This window comes from Gymnogyps californianus, chromosome 5 (assembly GCF_018139145.2).
Source record: "Gymnogyps californianus isolate 813 chromosome 5, ASM1813914v2, whole genome shotgun sequence".
Lineage (NCBI taxonomy): Eukaryota > Metazoa > Chordata > Aves > Accipitriformes > Cathartidae > Gymnogyps > Gymnogyps californianus.
Genome location: NC_059475.1, coordinates 19,613,116 through 19,636,892, shown reverse-complemented (window position 1 = coordinate 19,636,892; position 23,777 = coordinate 19,613,116). Strand labels below are relative to the sequence as shown.

General features: G+C 38.3%; 1 protein-coding gene across 4 annotated transcripts in view; it reads left to right on the top strand.

The window, feature by feature from the left end:
- AP2A2 (adaptor related protein complex 2 subunit alpha 2) overlaps nucleotides 1-23,777 on the top strand; it is a 47,765-nt gene that overhangs the window by 10,765 nt on the left and 13,223 nt on the right. For 3 of the 4 annotated variants that reach the window (XM_050896801.1, XM_050896799.1, XM_050896800.1), the window contains exons 2-10: nucleotides 3,308-3,376; nucleotides 13,889-14,031; nucleotides 14,693-14,886; nucleotides 17,291-17,420; nucleotides 18,391-18,492; nucleotides 20,008-20,116; nucleotides 20,626-20,776; nucleotides 21,211-21,379; nucleotides 22,539-22,676. In XM_050896801.1, coding sequence (XP_050752758.1) covers nucleotides 3,308-3,376; nucleotides 13,889-14,031; nucleotides 14,693-14,886; nucleotides 17,291-17,420; nucleotides 18,391-18,492; nucleotides 20,008-20,116; nucleotides 20,626-20,776; nucleotides 21,211-21,379; nucleotides 22,539-22,676 — 1,205 coding nt within the window. The remainder of the gene's footprint in view (nucleotides 1-3,307; nucleotides 3,377-13,888; nucleotides 14,032-14,692; nucleotides 14,887-17,290; nucleotides 17,421-18,390; nucleotides 18,493-20,007; nucleotides 20,117-20,625; nucleotides 20,777-21,210; nucleotides 21,380-22,538; nucleotides 22,677-23,777) is intronic. The other variant, XM_050896802.1, reaches the window with a different exon arrangement.

Here is a 23,777-nt window from a genome sequence, read left to right as displayed (position 1 = left end):
TTTCAACTCACTGCTACAGCTGTGTGCACAGGGGGTGGGATTTTGATTTTTGTGTTGCTGAGGCTGCAATCCATTTCTACCAAAGGTGCTGACTTCACAAATTCCTGAAGTATTTTAGTCAGGCTTCCCTTAATGCTCTGTTCCTTGCATAGGACACAAAGAACCCAGTTTCTAGCAGTAACTGATAATCTGCAAGCATAACGGGTAGATAATGCTGCTTGAAAGATTTGTAGGGAGGTTTTGGTGATTTAAGAAAAAAAAAGATGGCCTTGATTTCCTCTTGGGTTAAGAAAAATTGGCTGACGTACTTACTCTTGTTCTTCCTTCCTCCCCCAATTTTTAACGTCAGTGATTATTGCCACACTTGTTGAGGTTAGAGAAACAATTGCTAATAATTCAAAGTAAATATTGCAATGCGCTTTCCTTACAAACAGAACCTAAAGCCACAGAGCAAGGACCTAGCTTCCAAACTTAGGTAACTAAGTATCCCGCTCAGGTTAGCAATATCCCAGACTGAGCTCAATGTTCTCTGCCCCATAAATCTAAGTGAAGTACAAAATCTCCAGACTCGGTGGTAACGTTTTAATGAGATGTGCTCTTCACTTGGTAAAAGGGAAAAGAAATTAATAGTTTTAGAAATTAAAATGTTCATGTGGAGCAGATGAATTGCTGAAAATAAGGGAAGTGTTTTCAAGTCTTTAGAGAGAGTGCTAATGTGATATCTTACAAAATTGGAGGAGTGTTTATTTACATAAACACTTGCACGCTTTTGGCATATGTTACTGTGGTCCTCGGTTCGTAGAGTATGGACCCAGGAGCAAAAGACTTGCTTCAGTCTAGTGGTGAATTCCTAATGCTGGCAGGTATCTTAGACATGAACACTTGAGTATCTCTGCCCTGTGCACAGGACAAATAATCTAATCCAATTAAGACAAATCTAAAATCTATAGTAGAAGATGCTTCAAGCCTTAGATTGTATGAGCTGCTGCTTATTTGTACAGTAAATAGTGTTACTGCTTTAAAACCAGCTTACCTTAGGTTGGCAAGTTAAATTAGAAGAAAACTGATAATGTGTTGCATAATATATTAGTGAAACCTGGTGAAACTTTGTGATCCCAACAGATGCATCTTATAAACTGAGGGAAGTATACTGTGATCTCTAGCCTTGTCATTCTAGAAGTTAATTGGAGTTTCTAGGTCAAATTAAAACTGTGGACTTATCTCCTGCATTATCTGAAAACCAAGATACGTACAGATAGCGACTACAATTTATGTTTCGGAACAGGTATCGTAAATTCTTGAGCTCTGAAAATGTTTAACTTCTTAAAAGCAGTAAGTGGATGTGTAGGTACGACTAAGTAGTTTTTCAGGGTTGGGTATGGGGGAAGTTGGGGGATTTTTGCCATGTGGAGTGCCTGCCAAGGCACCCTGCACTTCAGTGTTCTGAGCAGTGCCCCTTATAAAAGTGTTGTAGAACAGAAAAATTCCATTTTAAGCAAATCTGTAGGTATTTTAAAATGACAAGGCAAACCGAAATAGTTGCTTCTATTTTGGGCCTAACTTGTTTCCGTTTGTACAGTGTGCTAGTCTTGCTACGTGTCTGTACTCCTGTGGCCGTTATTACAGGCGTATTAATATAAACCAGTTTTCTGCATCTTATGCAAGAGTTGGTTTGGAAGTGGATAACTTCAGTTTCTTTTTTTGAGTCTAAGTCAAGAAATTACAAAATCTGGATTAATTTGTATTTGGCATGGGATTCCCTTATACTTTGCTATTAACCTATGCTGAGGCACTTGTTTCCTTGAGTTACTCAATAACCTTTCATCTGGCCTGCTGTCAGATCATCTTTGGAATGGTAAAGGGGTCATTAACAGTCATTGGGTGACACAGGAGGTTTGGACATGTGAACGTAGTAGGATGTTTAAATGCTGTGAGTTCTTGCTTTGCTTATGTGGAAGAAAGGCGTGAGATTGGAGGTGCTTTGGAATGCTGGTCCTGATCTGCTCTTCAAGCCTTGTCACATGCCCTGCTTGTGCTGACATGGCTAGTCGTGATCGGAGTGGTGTGGGGGAAAGTGGAGTGTGAAAGCAGGGCATCTGATCCCCACTACTCATAAGGTTGGACCATTTTCAAACAGGGCCAGGAAGCTTTTATTCATAACCTTGTAGCCAAATATATGTGATGAAGAGTAAAGGAAGCTGTCTTTTTCTGCTGCTAGTTGATGTTTTGGAAACTGCTTGAAAGTTTGAGTAGGTACAGGTCTGAATTTCCAGCACAACTAGATGGCCAGTTCTGCATTGCTGAAGTGGGCTTCATTTGCTTCCCTCAAACTTCAAGCAACTCAATATAATGCCTGAGTTGGATATGTTACCCTACCAGACTCACTCATGTAGGAGATAATGGACCCAGACCTCTATAGAATCTCAATCACCAAAAACGAAAATGCTAGAGAGTAATAAGCTGCTTTGGTTTGGACAATGCAAGTATTACTTGAATTAGCTTGCATTATCAGAATTTAAACTGCAGCTTATTTCTCTGAATATCTAACTTGAATTGGCACTAGAAATCCTAATACCTATTCTTTGAATTAAAAGCTGATATGAAATATAGACTGTGCTGAGAAGCCTAAGGTGGTAAAGTCACCTAATAAAATGTGAATTTTAAATATTTCTGGTTTTGTCAAGTGACTTTCATGGGGCATATTGAAAGTCTGAACTTAAGCTTGTATCCTATCTGTCTGAGGTCTTTTGAGTCTTTGGGCTACTTGAAAATTTATTGCTTTTCCTCTTCAGTGTCTGTTAAGAAAGTTTTTAAAGCTGTTGAACTGAATGACCATTCAGTAGAGAAACAGTAAATTGGCTTGTCCTTAAGGTGAGGAATAGCACAAGCTGTTTGTTTATAAGATTGTGCTTAGGAGGCTCTTTCCTTCGGAGCACTGTCAACCTAGTAATCGAATTGGAAGTAAAATTCAGTTTTCTCATGCAAGTTTAAGGACTAGAAAAACTGGAGTGTTTGAAAGTCAATAATAAAGGCATCTCAGATGAATTGCATGCCACTGATACTGTCTAAAGTCTGCAAAGCTTCTTGAAACAGGGAGGTCCTTTTAGCTTCTCAAATTCCCCTATAAAGCAATGCTTAAGTTACCTCTGTGATGTTTGCCTTCATCTAGTCCTAATACTAGAAGGAGAGACTAATAATTCCTCCTGATGTTTGTATGTTCGCACAGCATGGTTGGGTGGAAAGAAGCTTAGGTTGGCAGAGGGCTGTCCAAAGCACTATATTCTGATGTGTGTTCTTTTGATTTCAGGCAAAAGTAAAGAAGCAGAGATAAAGAGGATAAATAAAGAACTAGCAAACATTCGATCAAAATTTAAAGGTAAGTGACTTGATCATACTAAACTATACATATTTCCTCATATAACTTTTTTTATGGGTTTTTGTTTTGTTTTTACATGTTTAGACTTTTTTGTCACCTGCTGATGCAAGCAAAATGCTAGAGCAGGCTGTTAGAATATCTATTCAAAATGTTCTCTTAACTACAGAACTTCCTGATAGTCCTGTGATTCTTGGCCATATCAGAAGAAAACTCCTTCCTATATCAAAGAATTGAGCTACTGTTCACAAACTTCTTCTAATACTTTGCCTCCTAACCATGTGACTACTCAGCCTATTTTCTTCCAGAAGGCCATGAACTAGTTTGAAGAAACATGGGTGGGTGTAATTGTTTCCAGTAAAACAGAATCTGTTTAAACTTCTCCTTACCCCCCTCTTCCCCCCTCCCCCAACCCCTTTAGGGAAGTAACGGGTTAGGCTGTCTTCTAGCAGAATTAAGATAAAAATGTGTAGTTGATCAAGCCATACATCTTGACCACTCCCATAAGCAATACAAATTATTCATATGAAAAAAAGGATAGGTAGTGACTAATTCAATCCTTGTGCGTTCCAAGAGGCAGCAATTCACTTTTAAACAACACATGGTAAAACTCATGCTGTAATTGTATTCAGATTGTATATGTGGCTTCAAATTTTAAAGATTCTGAGGGATAGTTGAGATGCTTTCGAATGGAGTTCTACCAGTAGTGGCTGTGGCGAACATTCTGTTTAAATAGATATGGGGCTGTGTGTGTAGCTAGATAAGGCATAGCAGTGTGGAGGTGATATATGTGGCTTCAGAATTTGCTGTATTCAGATTAAACCTGTTTACCTTAATTATCTATCCTGACTTAGACTAGTCTGTCTATTTGGAATACTCAATGCCCTAACAAAGCCTGAAATAACTTTCCTGAACTTCATAGGGATCTGTTGCTACTTTTTAAGTGGTATGTCTCTTAAAGCCATATGAAGACCTGCAAAAACTTGAGTGTCAACAATAGCTGGGAAGGGAAAAGTTGACTACAGTGCAAGACAGTCAAGAGAAGTTAAGAAATTCTTCTAAATTAGAAGCCATCACATGCCTCTGTACTAACGTTTTTCTCTTAGAAATTTCAGCATACTTTATCCAGATTGGTAACTTCAGTTGTAGGGTAACTGAGGAAATTTTAATGGCCATTTTTCTAGAGTAAGTAGAAAAAGGAACTTTCATTTAGTCAGCTCTGTATGCTCTCACATTGGTTTTCAATTCCTTTTAATGGCAAAGCTTCTGTCTAACACTGATGTTGGTCTGATTGTTGCCAGAAGTAGCAAGCTTTGCATAGTCTGTTCTACAGACTATTCTCCATCACCCAATCCAAGTCTAAAACTTGTGTCCATTTTCCAGTCACAGTAACTACTTGTGTCCATTTTCCAGACAGTGACCAGCAGATACTGCCATCGTACTAAGTATGCATGCATGCTGAGCAACTAGCACATAGTTCAAGGGTCTACTAGAAACCTGCATACGAGAATAACAGCCATTTTTCTTAGTTCCAGCTGTATGATGAAAGTGGATCATCTTATTGCCTAGTAAATTTAAGCATAAAATTGTAACTTTTAAATAAAGCAGTTTAATCTCCAAGCAAGAGCTATACTAGACAAATTAAGTATATCTTTCAGATAAAGAGACTGAGTTTAATTAAAAACTGTGTAAGAAATTTCTGTACACTTAAAGTTAGTCAAAGTTTCATTTTACTTTATCTTTCAACTAATTTCATTAAGTTGATTAATCTGGAAGATACAGCCACAAAGACTGCTTGTTTTCTCTTGGTCTGTGTCTGTAAAACTACTTGCTGTCAGAAGCAGCATTATTGGTTATCAGCTGTTGCTGAAATTGATTTCAGCACCTAAATTCTTTACTTAATTGTTTAGACAGGACAGATTTTTCTAGAAAGCAGCATATCATTTTCCCTGTAGATATATTAACAGTTACTCCACCTGTGTCCTTCTGTCATCAAGAACAACTAGAGATTAATGCTTAGCTAGAAACCTTGCTGCAGTCACACTAACACAGAAATCTAGTTCTTTAGCAACTTCACTTCAGGCTACACCACCTTTTTTATCTTGACTTGGTTCATGAGCTAGCTTTAGTTTGTTTGCAAAACCTAATCAATTTTTCCACTAATGAAACTGGAAGCTTTCATCTGACTAAGTCTTCAGTTTGCAGTGAAGGTCTGAAAACTTCAAAAGGCATAAAAAAAAAAGAAAGTTATTGAAGCTCCTCTAGAACCTTGCTGCCTCTGTATGTTCCAGTGTGCTTGGAGCATGAAGGAGGTTCTGTCAGATCTGCTCACTTCACTGCTAGAATTAAACATGCTGTTGTAAAGGAATGCAATAAGGAATTGCAGAAAAGTTCATAATGGTTAAGGCTTTTTAAGTACTGACTTGCAGGGATATAGTCCAGTTCTTACTGTTTGGCTGTGATCAAATCCTATTAAGTAATCCTCTTTAGATAGGAGCAGTTAGTATCTCACTTGCTGCTTACTAGCCCAACTCCTTATGTTTGCACCTGATGTGAAAAGCTTTGGTCTACAAGCTGAAATGGGGAAGCAGGATTCAAACCTCTATTCGATATGAAAGCTAAGCACTCTAGGAAAAAATGATGGCTTACATGTTTTGAGTAACACAAGTAAACTCCATTTGTGTCCATCCACACCCACTAACCTGCATGCTTCTGTAAACTTGTGAGTGAAAGAAGTGAATCTGTGAATTGTTTGGGTACTACAGCAATTAATGCACCCTTTAAAATTAATAATAATAATTATGCCTTCTGAGTGTGCTTACTGGTGAAGTGCAATAAATCCTACGTGGGGATCACAGAACGAACGCTGACACACAACTCAGTATTTTGTCAACATCAGTCGTCCTGAGTCTTGTCCTGTGAAGACTCTATGAATGTGTATTCAGAAAGTTGCTAGTCTAATAGCTCTAGTAAAAGGCTGCCTAACACGATAGAGCTAGTCTTCGCTGTTCTTTTCTGTGGATGTCTTTTATAAAAGCAGTATAAGCCACTGTATTACTAACTTTAAGAAAACTTGGCAGTAATGAAGCTCTAAGTTAACTGAATTCTGTCAGAATATCATTCTCTGGTTAACATAGGTAGTTTGGTAGCTGTGTTGTATCACTGAGTAATCATAGGTTAAAGAGCTGCTGATGGCACAGTTCATAAAAAAAAAAAAAAACAAAAACAAAACAAAAACCCTGTTCAGTTCTGTTCCTCAGTTTTGCAAGGTATTTCATGGCTTAAGTACAAAAATAGTTAAAAGTACATGCACAGTAAATTCTTCTCTGGTTAATCATGATGCGGGGGAGAAATGATCATAGGAATCTTTGGCTGTGTAGAACCATGAATCAGGCAATGATCAGAGAGTAAAGGTGCTTTCAGCATAGTAGTGTAATAACTTTAGCCTGTGTACTTGTGTAGTATCCTTTAAGCACAGTTTAAATAGTTTTGAATAAATATCAGTGTGCTCATTCAGTAGCTTGAGTGAAAGATGACTAAGCCTTCCCATAAACTGATCTTCATTATGGCTACTTATTACTGAATTTGTATGGATTTTAGGTGAAAAATCTTACTTAACTGAAGATAATACCTTGATGTAGCCTGAATGAAAACTAGACATAAATGTCAGAATTTGGAAGAAGCTGAGTTTGGATGACTTGTTGTGTAACTGCTTGAGGCCTTGAGAGTGTGAGGAGGTGATAGCTATGTATCTTTCTGCTGCAGAAGTTCTACGTGGGCTTTGTGCTGCATGCTTCTTCCTTGCAGAAGGGCTGTATAAAAATAAACAGACCTTCATAATGCATTTCATTCTTGGTTTAAGTGGAGATCATTCAGTTTAACCCAGTTTCTCTTTGTGTAGCTCTGACTTTTAAAATGGTTTTAAATAGTTTGGATTAAGACAAATGTGTGACTGTGAACTTAAGATGAAGTACCTTGCTAAATAATTATGGGGGAATACTGGTGCCCTGGGTTAATTACCTGGCCAAAGATGCAGCTGTTGGACTGGCTGCATTGCTGTAACCAGGGAAAGGTCTGACTGTAAGAAGCAAGGCAGGCAGTAGTGCCTCTTGACAGAGATATGTTCTTGCTTGAGACTGGTATACCACAAGTATCCTTTCCTTCTTCTGGACCTTTACACTCTTCAGCATACTCTGTTGCAGTATCTAGACCCCTACCCCATGTAACTTGCAGGATATATTCTTATACTGTTACAGAGGCTAAGTATTTCTACTTTTGTTCTATCATGCAAGTAGCTGGCAAGGTGGTTACCCGCCTTATGTTTGGATAACCTGCTATTTAAAATACCCTTGTACTTAACAGACTGGGATGAGGCTGCACACTTCTGGAAAAGCCATACTTCTCTTGAACTGATGGAATGTATACCATGGCTTTGGGTTCTCATCTGGCTTCTGTGCTCCAAGCTCAGAAGGAATCTAGAATCTCTGTACTCAAGGTGACTTTGTCTCTTGTTTCAGCATGAGGAAGCTCTGTTGCTGAGGTCAGTGTGTCCTTGACAGTTGCTTTAAATGCTTCTGCATTAACTGAGATAAGATGTATGTAGTAGAGAGAAACTACACCAGTGTAATAAAGCAGAAGTTGTAGGAGTTAAGTGTGAAGTGGAGAAATACTATTCCTTTTGTTTTACATGTTCAGACTGTAAGCTGATTTTGCACCCATGCTTGAGCCAAACTAGAAGTCTGGCTGTCAGAGTAGTAATAGCTTTGTAAATGAGTGAAAAAATAACTGGTTTATTAATTTGTTGCATCATTTTGATCTCTGAGCAGAATTTGTGTACTAATGAAACTGTCCACAAATCTATAAGCTGTTGCTACAGTCAATGGAACTTTGTTCTCCGCTTGATTCAGGCTTGTTCTTTTTTCCAGATCTGGCATTAGATTTTAGTTTTGTTCTGATTGCTTAATAGGGTTTGTGTTACAAGAGCGGCTGCTAGATTTCAGACATGCTAGTGTATCTTAGTTCTGGCTTGTGCAGAAGTGCCCCAATGTCAGTTGATAATCTCTGCCTTTTTTTTTTTTTTTTACTTCAGCTCGCTTGTTTTCCCAAATTCGAGCAAGCCTTCTCTATTGTCCCAAACTACACAGTAACCCTTTGCAGGAAGTTCAAGATAAGCCTCTAAATACCTGTTTTAAATAGAAGCTGTGTAACAGTAAATTGCTTTCCTGGCAGGCTGTGAAAGCGTAGTCTTTATATTTAAGATGGGTCTGGCTTGTCACACTGTGATCATCTAAGAGATGTATGGAGGCAGTCAGACAGTTAAATAATAAAGTGTCTTCACTGACAAAGTGAATTGTTGGAAGTAAAACTAGACTTCAGATATCATCTGAGTTGTAGGGCTGCTCTAGTAATACTCTGTTCTGGTGGTGGTAGTATGGTAACGAAATACCAGTTTATGGATTTGTATGGGTTGTCTGCCACAAATATTCAGCCTTTCATTTTGAGGGCTTGGACTGTCACTTGTGGAAAGACAAATTTTGTCTCAATGTATAGATACATTCATAAAAAGCAACTTCATATTTCTTAGCCTCTAAGCTTGTAGTAGGCCTTCTGATACAGTATAGCACTGGATTGCTGTCAGCTGCATGAACACAGGTCAGTGTCAACCTAGGAAGGAAGCACACTGAATGCAAAGAAACACTTAAGGGTGTTGTCCGTTCTGTTTTGCATAAGCCATTACTGCAGTTTTAAAAGCTAAGATTGTCTTGTCTTTTGACATAGCAATCAACCATCTGGATGCTCGTGAGACTAGACTTGTCAGGCTTCCTTACCCTCTACCCACACCCCCTGCCACTCACCCCCACCCTACCCCTGGTGAACATCCCACAGGACTAAACTGCCTTCTTGCCCCCTCTGGCTGGTAGCAGCCTTTGTAACTGCAGCAGGCTGGTTTTTAAGTATACTGAATTAGATTCAAAAGCAGGTACTGTTTTTTAATTCATGGTCCAAATTAGAGACAGAAGGTGCTGCCTGGGAACCAAAGAGTCTCATAATGCATTTGTGCCTTATTTCTTCCTTTTTGGAAGGCTGTGTGAAAGAGATCCATTAGCAATGAAAACCAAAACTTTCCTGTTGAAATGGTAGAGAGGTGATGCACAGAAATGTGAAAGTAGTAATTCTTTCTTAGTAGTAGTACTGTTTGCTGATCAACTGTTAATAATTTCTTTCTTAGAAAAATGACTAATAAACTTTCCAGGGAAAGCAAGCAGCCATGAAATGCCCACTGTGCTCAAAACTTGCTGATGTGTTCTGAATCCTTCCTGTTTCTGCTGACTTGATTTGCAGTACTTGCAAATGTTCCCGAAAGCATTTAAAAATGAGCTGAGTTAAGAAATGATTGTGTATTGCAATAAAGATAACAGAACATGTGAAATTTCCTTCTGCTCTTTTTCGGATGTTTGCTTGAGGCTGGGGGAAGCTGTACTATTTTAGCACATACTTAAGCAATGAGACTTGTTAGTAATGTTTAAAATAGAACCTTTATAACTCTTTGTAAATGCTACATGGGAGGGAGAGGAATTGACTAGTTAAACTTGAAATTTCAATAAGAATCTGAATCAAAGACTTCTTCAAAACACAGCTGGAGTTAGACAAGTACAGTGAGACCTTTGACTGCAATGCTCTTTTTCAAATTGCTCAGCTAATTAAATAATAAAATTTTTAAAAAGACAATTATGTTCAATTATTGCTGGGAACTAAGGCTTTAAAGAAGAGTTCTAGTAACTGTTACTTGGTTTAGTTTATAAGCTTGCCTGTTATTGAGAACTTTCACATTGTCTTCAGTTCTGCATACAAGGGACAGTAGCTTTTGAAAGCAGTCAGTGAACTATTTTTTCTGTCTTAAGAAAAAGTGTTTCAGGTACTGATTTTACAATATTGTTCTTTGATAGCACATGATGGAGAAGGAAGCTGCTTTTTCCTTGTTAGTAGAATGGCAATATGTTTTGAGCTTGATTGCGTGGCATAGCTTCCATCAAAAATGCTTCAAATACCCCAAGATCCAAGGACCTTGCTAATCTGAGCTCTTAAAATACTAGTATCTTGGAAGGATATAATGCTTTAAATAGCTGGGTCCTAAACCTGAAAAAAGGAATTGCAAAACCATGACAAATACTTTGTAGTGAAAGTCGATGTGGTTCAGAGTATACATACTTTCATTTGCTTATGTTCTTCATTAAGCAATTGGGTTGCAGTATTCTATACTCCTCTTCCCTTCTGATCTCATAAAGTCAACACCAGAGTCATTTGAGAAGATGAGAGAATAGGGTTTATACTTGTGACTTGGGTGTTGCTGATGGATTGTACACTAACAGGCAGCTGCAGTTCAATCTCTCGGACTCCTGGGAACTCCAGTCTTGGAGACTGGTTGGGGGTTTTTCACTTATGGTAAAGTTCATGTGAAAGCTACTTTGTGATGCCTTTTGGTGTATCTGTATCTCTGAGAGAAGAAACTAATGATATTAATGCTATTAAATACCATAGCAAGTCCTCAGTTATGTAGATCTCAGCCACTAGAGGAACACTGACTAAAATGGACTCAGCTTATTTAGTGTCCCCTTCTGTGAATCATAATAGTATCTGGTAATGGTATCCAGCATCACCTCTTTCTTTAATCAGTCACCTGGAAACAGCTGGCCTGTCATGAGTTGGCATGTTCTTATTGCTAAGTAAAATAAAGCCCCCCTGTTTTATGCACTGATTATTTCTTTTCCTTCCAGATCTCATGCAGAAAACTAATTGGAAATCAAATCCTAAGAGCTTGTAGAAACTCTTCTTAAGCAGCTAAAAAATGTTTAAAAACTAAAGCTGTCACTCTGCCTCTTCCTATATATTTTTTTTTTTCCCCCTTTGCCTCTCCTAAGGAAGGAAGGTACCTTTGATCTGCATCTCCCTACCATGATGGGATGGGAGGAAACTTCTGCTCTTGAGTACCATTTTATTGGGAAAATAGTATAACAGGAGGTATTTATTTCCCCTGTTATAAATACAGAAGACTTTATTCCTTTGCTACTCAAGCCATAGTTTGAAGGCCACAGCAGATAGACAGGCATGGCTTAATATCTACTTTTCCCTCTGGCCGTATTGCTTCCAAAGAAGGGGGGGGGGGGGGGAACCTTTCTCCCCGCCAGTCTGGATGTTCTGCTCTGGTTCTTCTAATGTTAATTCAGATGTCTAGTAAAGCAAACTGCCCTGGATTCGTTTGCTGACTCAGCAGAAAGTTGCCTTATGGCAGCAAACTGTAAATGTGACTTGAAGAAAACATGTCTTTGGGCAGGCTTCTGCAGAGCTGGCTGTTGTCAGGATCTTGACAGGATCCAGTATAGCAGGATTTCACTGTCATGACTATCTTCAGTAACACTGCTTCATGTATCTAAGTAAAATGTGACATGTATTGGCTTCCATGGTATGGACCTGAAGGCAACTTTTCTTTGCGCAGCATCAAAATAGCTTTAAGGTAAAGCTTCTTTTTGTTAGCAACTGATATGTTGTCTGTGCCAGTTTAAAAAAAAAAAAAAAAAAATCATTGGGTGTCTAAAGACTCAGATTTGAAGGGTATCATTGTCTGCATTAAAATGGCAATCATGCTTAAATTTGTTTTCTCAGTTGAAATTAAATAAAAGAAGTTTCTAGAGTCAAAATAGAAAGCAACCCCCCAAAATGCACAGTTGCAGCCTGCAGACATAACCTTTTATCATTGTCTGCTTCAGCGTGCTAGTATGCTTTCTCTTGGTTCACTAACATTACATGGCTTCACACATTGACAGTAGTGTTCATTCCTTCACAAACTGTAAGTTTATAGTGGTAAGGTTTCCATTGTTTTTATAGTCAGTGAATGTAGTGTGAAATCTATGGGAGCTGTAGATGCATGTGGCATGGGAAATCTGACCTGCTTCTGCACCAGTGGATGAGAAGGAAGAAGGAGAAACTTTTATACTATTAAGATTCTTTATTATATATTTAGCTGCCTATTACATAAATCTGAAGTTTTTAAAAAAAAAAAAAAATGCAGCTTCAAGCTTTTTTGGTAAGGGCAATGAGTTAGAGATATCTTGTTTAAGCTTTACTTTATGCAGTCCTATTCTGGCTGGACTTTGCCTTCACTAAGGAATACACACTAATCTGACAGACTACTTATTCTGCGTCCAGAATGCAGAGGCTAAGGAGCTTATATAGCCTTTTAGGCAGCAGCATCTATCAAAATTTTGCTACCCTGACTGAACCCTCTAGCATTCAGGCTTGCCTGATTTAGTGGATACTCCTTTATCTCCTGATTTGAGGTAGCGAGAGAATGTTTTGCAAAAAGTGCATATTCATATGTAGCCCTTTTCTTCAGGAAAAGAAGTGGTCTGCATGATGAGCTGTAAGCTGCTGTACTGTTCCATGTAGCTTTTACAAACTTCTACAATACAGCAATACTGCAACATAAGGCCAAACCTATTTAGGGTGCATTTTTCTTCTAAAACTGAAACACTTGTGAATAATTTCATTTTACAAACACTTTAAAGCTGTTGTGGTAATCTCATTTCATCTGTTTTTCCAAGGCTTTGGGATATACCTCTATCATTCTATCTTTCTAAAAAGACTTGCTGTTTTTATTTTGTTGCTACTGAGTTCTCTACTGTGGTGCACTTCAGGAAGTGTGTTAAGACCTTTTACTGTGATAAAGGTTTGATAATTGGTTTAACAAGAAAACGTGTGTACGGAAGACATAGCTGCTCTTAATAGAAACGGGAAAATCAAAATTGAGTAAACACGTATGTACTGCCTCTTAGCAAGGCATAATAAGCAGGATAATTCAGGGACTACATGATAGCATTATTTCATGACTGTCCCTTTAGGCTATAGATAATGGTAAATGGAATTAACACTAAAATCTTCAGGTTTGGGTTTTTTTTCCCTTATAAAAAATTTTCAGATTTAGATAAATATCTAAAACTAGTATCATGTGAATGTGTTGTTGATTCAGTGACAGCTCAGCTTTTTCAGAGTTATGCATTTTTCTGTCCTGGACCATTAGGAAGAGCTACAAGCTACATGTATTCTATGACTGGGAATAATTTTTTTAAAACCCAGGAGTTGTTTGATTGTCTGACGTCTGTTGATGATGGTTTGTGATAACTTTCATGTGTTTGGCACAAAATGATGTAAAGACTTATAGTCCTTTAAGTCAGAGATAAGTGGGTATATTTAGCATTTTGATCACTGTAGAGTGGATAAAAGCTGAAATAATACATTTAAAATTTGTGAAATTCAAGTACTGCAATAGCTGAACCCTCAGTTTGTCCCTCTTCTGTAGGGTGATACATAGTGAATCAAATATCAATCTTAATTGCTAGGTACAACTGTAAGTCTTGTTACTGCAAGATATGATGAGGTACCACAGTGGAACTGAGGAGGTGGGGAACCAGATATAGGAACAACTTAGGCTTAATTGTTCTTTGTTTCCTTGCTTTCCAGGTGACAAGGCTCTGGATGGTTACAGTAAGAAAAAATATGTCTGCAAACTACTTTTCATCTTTCTCCTGGGGCATGACATTGACTTTGGTCACATGGAGGCTGTAAACCTGCTCAGTTCTAATAGATATACAGAGAAACAAATTGTGAGTAATTCAGTCTCTATAAATAAAGATAAGCTGTTCTGTCTAATATCCTGCCTCAGCTGTATAGTCTGTAAAGGACTTTGCTTCATTCTGCTCCCCGCCCCCCCCCCCCCCCCCCCCCAATCTTAAAGCCTTATTTTGGATCTAGCAGTGATTCTGAAATATAAACACCTTTGTGCACAGGGAACCTTGTACTAACTGTAAAAGCTAAAATGTGCACTCTGCATAAAGTTATTACTCTTGCTCAGAAACTGTCTTGAGTCTTGCATTAAAAGGTAAGTAATGCTTTAATTTTCAGAATATCTCTTTAAATCTTCCTAGGTAAGGTTGTGTTTATCAGGTACATGTAACTTACTAGTGTCTAAATAATAAGCCAAATTCTTGATTTGCTCCCATTCATCTAAAATGATCTTTTGAGTATATGCTGAAGTATATTGATGGAACACTTAAACTGGTGAATTAAGGTAACACTAAACTTACTCATTTCTGTTTACTTCACTTAATCTTTCTAGCCTTTGCTCTGTTGTCTAAATACCTATTTTTGCCCATATGTTTGGTATTGGAGGAGAACTGTATGTCTCAGAATTACTTGTGGCATTAACAAAAAACATAATTTAAGTCAGCTGAAATCAATTTTCATTTTCCTTTTTCTGAATCACAGGGATATCTCTTCATCTCCGTACTAGTGAACTCTAACAGTGAGCTGATTCGCTTAATAAACAATGCGATCAAGAATGATCTGGCCAGCCGCAACCCCACCTTCATGGGGCTTGCTCTGCATTGTATTGCTAATGTGGGTAGCCGGGAGATGGCAGAAGCATTTGCTGGAGAAATTCCAAAAATACTTGTAGCTGGGTAAGTATGACATGCCTCCTTCAAATACAACACCAATAAACCTTTTCAGCGACCCAGTTCCATTGCAGCAGCTTAATCCATGCTTAGAGCTATACAGCCCTGGGCTTGCAGTACAAATAGTGACAATGTCCAGTAACTGCAGATACTTTGACATACCTGAGTGTGGAGTTGCTTGTATAAGTGTACAAATACAACATGGAAATTAAGACTATGTTAATATCTTGAATAGGCTTTTACAGCTTTGCTGTGATCCATCCAGTTTTTGTTCTGTATAAATGTGTAGCAGTGAACACCCCTGAAATGTGTATGTTTTACTTATCTCTCCTGATGAAAAGAAGAAATAAATGAACCTAAATAGATGTTTACACTACAAATTTTGTTATAAACTGAAGCTCTTATTAAATGGTCCTGACTTCATAAGGAATGTGAGAATATTCTGTTGTGTGAGCTTTCTTGCTTCCTCTACTAGCTGTGTAAACAGCAATTCCTATAAATGGCAAATAGTCACAGCTAACTTTCTGACTTTTCCTTTGTATAGCTAGAAGTCTCTAAACAAACCTGGCAAATGTCTGGAACTGTAGTTAAGTAAATCTAAAATGAAACTTGTGATTGCAGGGCTAATTTATTTTGAAACTTAAAATGTCCAAGTGCAAACAGTGCATTTAAACTCTTATGGATATGAAGTGTTTTGGAATATGCATGGATCTTGTTTTATAACGAACTTACATTAATATAAAAAAGTAACATGTTGCGCAAGAACTGTATTAATCCTCTAAATGTCAAGGACTGGAGCTTGCAAATGTTGGAAGTGTGCTTGCTTATGCAACACTAATTCTGACTGTGTCTATTATGTGCACTGTCTGAGTTTGTGATGAGAGGAAGGATATAATATGATATCTAGTTGTGGCAAAAGCCTTAGGAAATACTTCTGAACTCTTGAAATAGTGTCTCTATAATGCCACAGTTGAACACTGTTACTATTTTGCAGAGCTGAAATGTAGTATGGGCCAGAATGAGAAGAACAAGCAGCTAGCACCTGATACTCAGTAAGGGTCTGGTCTGGTAGAGGAAATGGGGGAGAATCCATCCCGTAATTCTACCTTTTTCAGACACGGAATTCCCTATGTAGGGGCGCATGTTTAGAGATGGCACGTTCTGGGGCCCTGTCAGGCTTGTTGCTGTCATGTCCCACACTGCCCTTACCAGGTGCTATTCTCCATGTAGCATAGTGGCGACAACACTGCCATGATGAATCATGGGTTTTAATAAGATAAAAAGTTCCAAAAATTTCACTTAGGGTCATCAATCGCAGGCAGAGCACAGCACCTTCAGTTCAGACTTGTTTGAACTTTGAGCTGTGTTTATGTTCTGAGATCAGTCTTTGGGGCCTCATTCCTTCTGCATTTCTAAGAGAATATATGTAAAATGTGTATGTGTACATGTCATATCTAAGTGACTTGTGCAGAATGAGCACTGTCAGTTACATTTGCAACTTTAGTGTAGCTCCCTTGGCTTGAATATAAATTGGAGGGAGGGAGTGGACAGGGAGGGGAGGAATAGGTTTGGGTTTTGTTGGTTTTTTTTTTTTAACCGAGGTACAATTTGATCTCATGGAAAATTGGTAAATTCATAAAGGATAAGTGGACTGAACTTCTACTAGGGGTGTGGAGGTTTCTGAACATTTAACCAAGATTTCACAGTATAAACTGCCTTTTAAAACTTTCAGTGCTAATGCTCTGTATAATTTTTTTAGCTGTTGTTTGTGCAACATACAAAATGCTTAATTGACTACTTTGCGAAAGGGAGTTCACTGAACTAGAATAGTAGTGTGCTGCTCTTAAAATAAACCATATCTGTGCCAGCAGCATGGATGGCAAGGTGAATAGATTCGTGGGTTACATGCTTGGTGATAGCTAGCCGACTTGCATGCTAGCTGTAGGTACAGAAGCTGTTGAGTAGTTAATGATTTGTATCTGATATGCAAGACCTATCAGGACATCCAGATTTGGTCACATGCGTATTATAGTGTACCTTAACTGTTTGACTTGAGTCCATTCGGAAGAAGCTTGTTCTCCGATTAGATGAGCTTGTGCTCATCTAATGACGAACTTTCAGTTCTGATAAAAAGATGTGAAATGTCACTCTAAGTTGCAAAGAATCATTATAGAGGCTACTAGACATATGTAATGGTTGAAAACTTGACTAGTTAAACTTATTGGACAAAATTAAGAAGAACAAATACTGTAACATAGGAAGAATTTAATGAACTTCGGTTTCAACTTCTGTTGAAAAGATGCTATCTGGCTAGGGATGCTGAGTTAGTGCAAAGATGAGCATAATGCTGGCCTGCAAGTATTGCTGTGACTTAACCACTGTATTTTAAATCCATATTTATGTTTTGCAGAGATACTATGGATAGTGTAAAGCAGAGTGCTGCCTTGTGCTTGCTGCGTTTATATAGAACTTCTCCTGACCTTGTCCCCATGGGAGATTGGACGTCTAGAGTGGTGCATCTCCTCAATGACCAGCACTTGGTAAATCAGGTTCATTATGCTTCTCGGGCCTACTCTGTATAGAGAATGATGTCACTTCTGCTGTTAAATACACTATTAATTTATTTCTTCTCAAGTCTTTCAAGCAAGTGAGTTGCTGTTTTCTTCAGGCTTGGGGAAAGAAATGGAAGGAGTTGTCCTTTTCTAGTTGCTGTATATATTAATTTTTAATAAAGCTTTGTCTACCTTTTTCTTGGAGATATAAGAATGGTATGCACAAGTTTGTTTGCTCTAGCTGTAAATAAATTAATCTTGTGCTTTGTGATCCTAAGTCGTATTGCATAGGTGTAATACTAATTTTCCTAGGCCTTTTAAGATTAGACCTGCACTAAAAATGCAAGGCTTGATTTGTCAGTGCTTGGACTTACTTGTCCTGTGGTGTCCGTGTTGTCATTCTTATCTTGCGGGTTCAGAAAAACCTATTGTTCTAGATAAGAGACTCTATTTTTCCCCCTGTCTAGTTAGTTTATGGAAGTAAGGCTATTAAGACCTGTGCTTCAGCAGTAATAAGAGTGGTGTAGTCTGCAGTAATATAAAATGTTTGTGTTAGACAAAGTCCTCTCTTCATGTTGAGTTGTCAGAATTCTTTGCTGGATGATCTACTGCATCCCATTCTTCTACTCATGCTTCTTTTGTGTAATAAGACAATTTGCATTTATTTTAATATAGCTCTCCTATTTTAGGTGTACTATTGAAACATGAGACAAAGCTAATACAAAAATAGCATGAAATGCTCTGCAGGCATGGCAGTATCATGTTGAAAATCCTGTTGGATTTTGAAGATGTGTAATTAGTCTAGCTGCTAGCCAAATAAAGGGCTCTTTAATGTGGGGCTTTGTCATGGGGGTAAACTTAGTTTTGTTGTATATTAAAAAATACTTGAAGTGAAAGGTGTTAGTGGGCAGCATCTTAAACCATTACAAAATTGAATGTATTGCTTTGCTTTTTGTAGGGTGTGGTTACTGCAGCTACAAGTCTGATCACCACTCTGGCACAGAAGAACCCAGAAGAATTTAAAACTTCAGTCTCCTTGGCAGTGTCTAGATTAAGCAGAGTGAGTCCAATGATAACCCTGACAATACTTCACTGTTGCTTAATTTACTCAGCTTTCTGGGTCAGGTTAGCTCACTGTTGCCTATTTATTCAGCTTTCTAGGTCAGATTAGTTTAGTGTACCATTAAAAGTGAAGATGATTCAGTTTCACTTCATATAGCTGGTTCAGTTAACCTCTTTTAACGCTTGCTGCTTACCAAGACAGAAAACTGTATTAGCTTGCCCAAACTTTCTTGGTGCAATCCTTGCTATGCTCCAAGTCTAAGTAGCAAAAAGGTGTCTTTGTCTCAGCTACTTGTATTTGAAAGGATCCTCATGATGCAGTTGACTTTTTAATCCTCATTTCATGTTACTATAACACCAAAGAGTAGCTGGATCAAAGACTGATTCTGCAAACTTTTTGCACAGAACCCTCAAAAATACAGCCCGTACTTTTAACTTTATCTAAGCATCTTACAAGATGAGTTGTCTTCCTATTTCCTCTTTTGAGCTGCTGCTAGGTTAATAATCATAAGCATTTAATATTCTGTAAATGGGTGTAGGGGGTTAAGCAATGGCAGTGGGTTCAGGGAGGAGTGGAGAGACATTTCTGTAAGTTAGCATCTTCATGCTGGAAAACTTACATTACTGTTTTGTTTGATTTTTGTCTTTTGGAAGGTATGCAAGACATGGGAGGATACTGCTTCACAATTCTATTTTAGACCCAGATTTACGCGGTGTTATATCCAAAATCAGTTGTAGTTCAGAGAAATTTAATTTCTTTTCAAATATGAAGATTTTGTCTAATACTTAAAAACGAGGGAGTGCTGAGGGAAGTGCCTAGCTGTTGTGTAATGGAGCAGCAAGGATTAGATAGAATTTCTTTGAGGAAACCTAGTGCCAAACTCATGCTTACCCTAGAATCAAAGGGGAAAAGAAATCCGTGAAGAGGGGTGCTCCCTCTGAAACCTAATCTAATCCTTATCACATGTCACTATGCATATAAACCTCTTCTGTGAAAGCCAGTCTGTTCTTTGCTCTGGAGTGTGAATATTGCTGAAGGTGTTAGTTGGTCCTTCTGCTTTAATTCACTCTGTCATAGCATCTTGTGCTTGAATTCCAAGTTCACCTATCAGCAGTCAACTATAACACTATATTTAGGCTTTCTGTTGGCAGAATCTATGAATTGTCGAACCAAAGAAAGTCAAGCTTCTAGTTAAACATTTTTTGGTGTTACAAGATGGTAATCTTCATTCTTAAGAAAAGCAAGTATGCTTTCAGGAAGACTACTTATCGGTAGACTTACAGTGGTCTTATCCTAGACTACCATATCTGTAAAACTGAATTTCTATTACTAGGGAACCTGATAGTATACTCATAGTATGGCAACTTGCACCTAATTCATCTACTGAATTAAACATTGCTAGTGATATAGTTCTGTAAGCCTGTCAAAGGTGACCTACAGTGTTCTTTGGGTCCTTCTAATGATTGCGCATCACAACTTCAGTAGCTGACATGCTGTCTGCTTATTTTACAGATTGTAACTTCTGCATCAACAGATCTTCAGGACTATACGTACTACTTTGTTCCTGCTCCTTGGTTATCTGTGAAACTTCTGAGACTGCTACAGTGCTATCCACCTCCAGGTAATGCACAAATCACAACAGTGGTCATCTCTCTTATACAGTACACTGTTTCCAAAGTGCTACTGTGCTGTAGTGTTACCATAACTTGGAATGCAAGCACATTGTCTTAAGACAAGGATACTGAAGTCTGTACTCTTGAGTGTTCCGGATTGTTAAAATTAAACACAACATAATTCAAAAGGCCACGTAGCTTAGAGTAAAGTGTCAAACTAGTGTGCATCTTACAAACCAGCTGCAACTGCCATTTTAAACATTCTTTAATGTTATCAACTATATTAAAGCCTTGAAATATATTATAGTGCAGATCGCTTTTGTTGATTGGCTTTTGTTCTTGCCCAAAGAGAACTGTGGCTTAGAATTCTTTTGCCAGCTGTACATTGGGGGAGGGTGAACTGTTTTTAATGTATCAGAATACTTCAGTTTATTCAGATTTAGCAAGGTGGAAGGCCTAAGGTAGGGATTAGGGTGTTGAGCAAAATGAAGTTGTCCAACAGCTTGTTCTTCTCCAGAAGACCCTGCGGTACGTGGTCGTCTAACAGAATGCCTGGAAACTATTCTTAACAAAGCGCAGGAGCCACCAAAGTCAAAAAAAGTACAACACTCAAATGCAAAGAATGCTGTGCTGTTTGAGGCAATAAGCTTAATTATACATCATGACAGGTGAGCTGTGAGAACACTTCTATTGTGAGAAGATTTTTTTAAGTGAATAGCTGTGGCTGTCTTGAACACTAAATGAAATTTTACTAGGGGTGAAAGGGGGAGAGGACAGAATATGAAGTTGCTTGTTGGATTGGAACACAACCACAGCAATGGAATTGAACAATATTAATGAACTGTGTTGCTGTCAGCATTTTTTTTATTGCTTTGTTTCTTGCTGCCTCTCTTTTTTTTTGGTGTGTTGTATTGACCCCACCACTCTAATCCAACAGAGATTATTTGCTTACAGTATCTGAATTTTCATTTCACCAACGGAGCATTCTAGCAGACACTTTGAGGCATTTTAAGAAATTTCCACTGCAGAAATAGTGTTCTGTATTGGGTGTTCTCAAACCTGTTGCTTTTAACCCTTTCACGTTCTCTCCTGTTCTGTGCAGTGAGCCAAATCTACTAGTCCGTGCCTGTAACCAGCTAGGTCAGTTCTTGCAGCACCGAGAAACTAATTTGCGTTACCTAGCACTGGAAAGCATGTGCACGCTTGCCAGCTCTGAATTCTCACATGAGGCTGTGAAAACACACATAGAAACAGTTATCAATGCATTGAAGGTAAATATTTAAGTGTGTAGTCTGTTCTGAGTGTTGTCTTCTCCCCTGCCTCAATGCCCTCTCCCCCACTGCCCCAAGCCCCCCATCCCCAAATAAGCTAATAATACTTGGGGACCAAATGAGTTATTCTCAGAAGTCTGCTTTAGTTTTTTTCCTTAATCCTGCAAAATCTTGCTGTGCTGGCAACACTAGAGGTCAGCTTCATTTTATTTCTGCAGCTTACTAGTAAATTGGACCCTTGTAGCTGTGGCCCCAGTAACATTTTGGTATCTCCTCAAGCGGTAGACTGAAGATGAATTATTCTTTCAAAACGTGGAATTTCAAAACGGAGAATGCTGGGAAGACTTTGTTTTATTACTGTCTTGCTGATATCAGACACTATTCCTTCAGTACAGTAGCTTATGGGGAGCAGTAGAGCAGATCAACTTCCACTGCAGAATCAGAAAGTCAAGAAACCAGAAAGACATGTTCCCAGGCCATGTTTATGTGAAAAAACAGAAGTCGAAAGAGGAAGACTGATTTGCATGTAAATTTACTTGCACACTTCAGTGTTTACATGTATTGTTTTCTTCCAAGCTCATGCTGTAGCATATTAATACATTTGTCTAACTTTAAAGTACACATCTGTTCTAGCTGGGCTTCTATTGATACAAGGCAAGCCCAACACTAAACCTGCAGGTAGCTAATTGCCCATTGGCCTGGTGACAATTTTGATAATTTCAGCCAGTTATTAGTGCATTTGTGGCCAGTGGTGCCAGTTACCCAGTGCAGTGGACCACAAACTCCTTCACCCTAGTTAGGGTAATAGTGGAGTATTCTGTACAAACTCCTCCATCCTTTCAGCACTTGCACAGATCTGCATATGTATACTACAGAAACAAAACCTGATGATTTGAATTTTTGTAATATCTAAAAGCAGGAAGCTGCCTGAGTCTCCAGTGACCTCTTTCTAGGTGACTGAAAGTGAGAATAACATGAGAAACTCATAGTTTATGTGAAGGGTATATCTAAGTTCATGCTGCATCTGAAAGATTATGAAAATGCATTTGTTTTAAATTTGACTATGGATTATAGTAAGTTTCATCTCTTCAGTAAGTTGCATGTGCTTTCCAAATAAAGATGAAATCATCTTGACCTTTTGCTGCGTGTCCTTTTGCAGACTGAAAGAGATGTAAGTGTACGGCAAAGAGCTGTAGATCTCCTGTACGCAATGTGTGATCGAAGCAATGCCCAACAGATTGTGGCTGAAATGCTGAATTACTTGGAGACTGCTGATTATTCCATTAGAGAAGAAATTGTGAGATATTTGTGTTTCTTTTAATTTTTTCATAGCTGGCTTTGACACCATGTGTATCATTTATTGATTGGGATGCTGGATAGTCTGTGATAGAGATTCTTTTTCATGGTGGTTTAAAAAAGCAAACAAAAAAACCCCAAACCCCAAGACCCCTAAGTTTGTAGTCTAATGGCAAAGAATGTTCTTCATTTAGATTAAACTGGGGGCGGGGGGGGGAACATTGGAAACTAGGAATTTTAAAAAACTAATCTTGGTCTCAGGGCATTGCATATAGAAAGTGAAGTGAATTTTATCAATGCTTGAGCAAATACAGTCTCTAGATCCGAGGGTTATGTCCTACTCTAGTCAGCTGTTTAATAGCTTCAAAAATTAGTGTGATAAATGCTTATTTATAGGTAGAACTTCATACTGCGTATGGTGTGAGAACATTCTCTCGGTCTAAGGATTCCCAAAACCAATACTTTATAATCAGCTAAAAGAGAGGCATGATATGTCTCCTTCCTCCCAGCAGGAAAAAAAATGAAAAAGTTGAAATACTCACTTAATGACCTTCCTAGAATGGTAGCCAAAACCTGTACTTACGGTAATTATTTAGCTTAGTTAGGTGCTAAAGTTTCTTCATCGGAGAAGTTAACATAGAATACAGTGTTAGTTGATTTACCTCTTGTACTGTCTTGTTGCTGTTGGCAATCTACCCTGACTTGGCACATAACGTGAATTTCATTCTGTTAATTTACTGCTCTTAAAAGAATAGGTCAGTATAAATGCAACTGACAAATTATGTGGAGGTCTCTTCCTATGCTGATTGTTTGCTTCAGGATATAAGAATCTTAGCTGACTTTTTCAGGTCATACTATATTTCGGTGACTCTGATGTGTCTTTGTTGTGGTTTAACCCCAGCCAGCAGCTAAGCACCACACAGCTGCTCCCTCACTCCCCCCTGCTCGCAGTGGGATGGGGAGGAGAATCAGGGAAGAAGGCAGAACTCGTGGGTTGAGATAAGAACAGTTTAATAACTAAAGTTAAAATATAATACTAACAATAATAATAATGAAATCTAATAATAGTAATGAAAAGGAATATAACAAAAAGGGGGGGAGG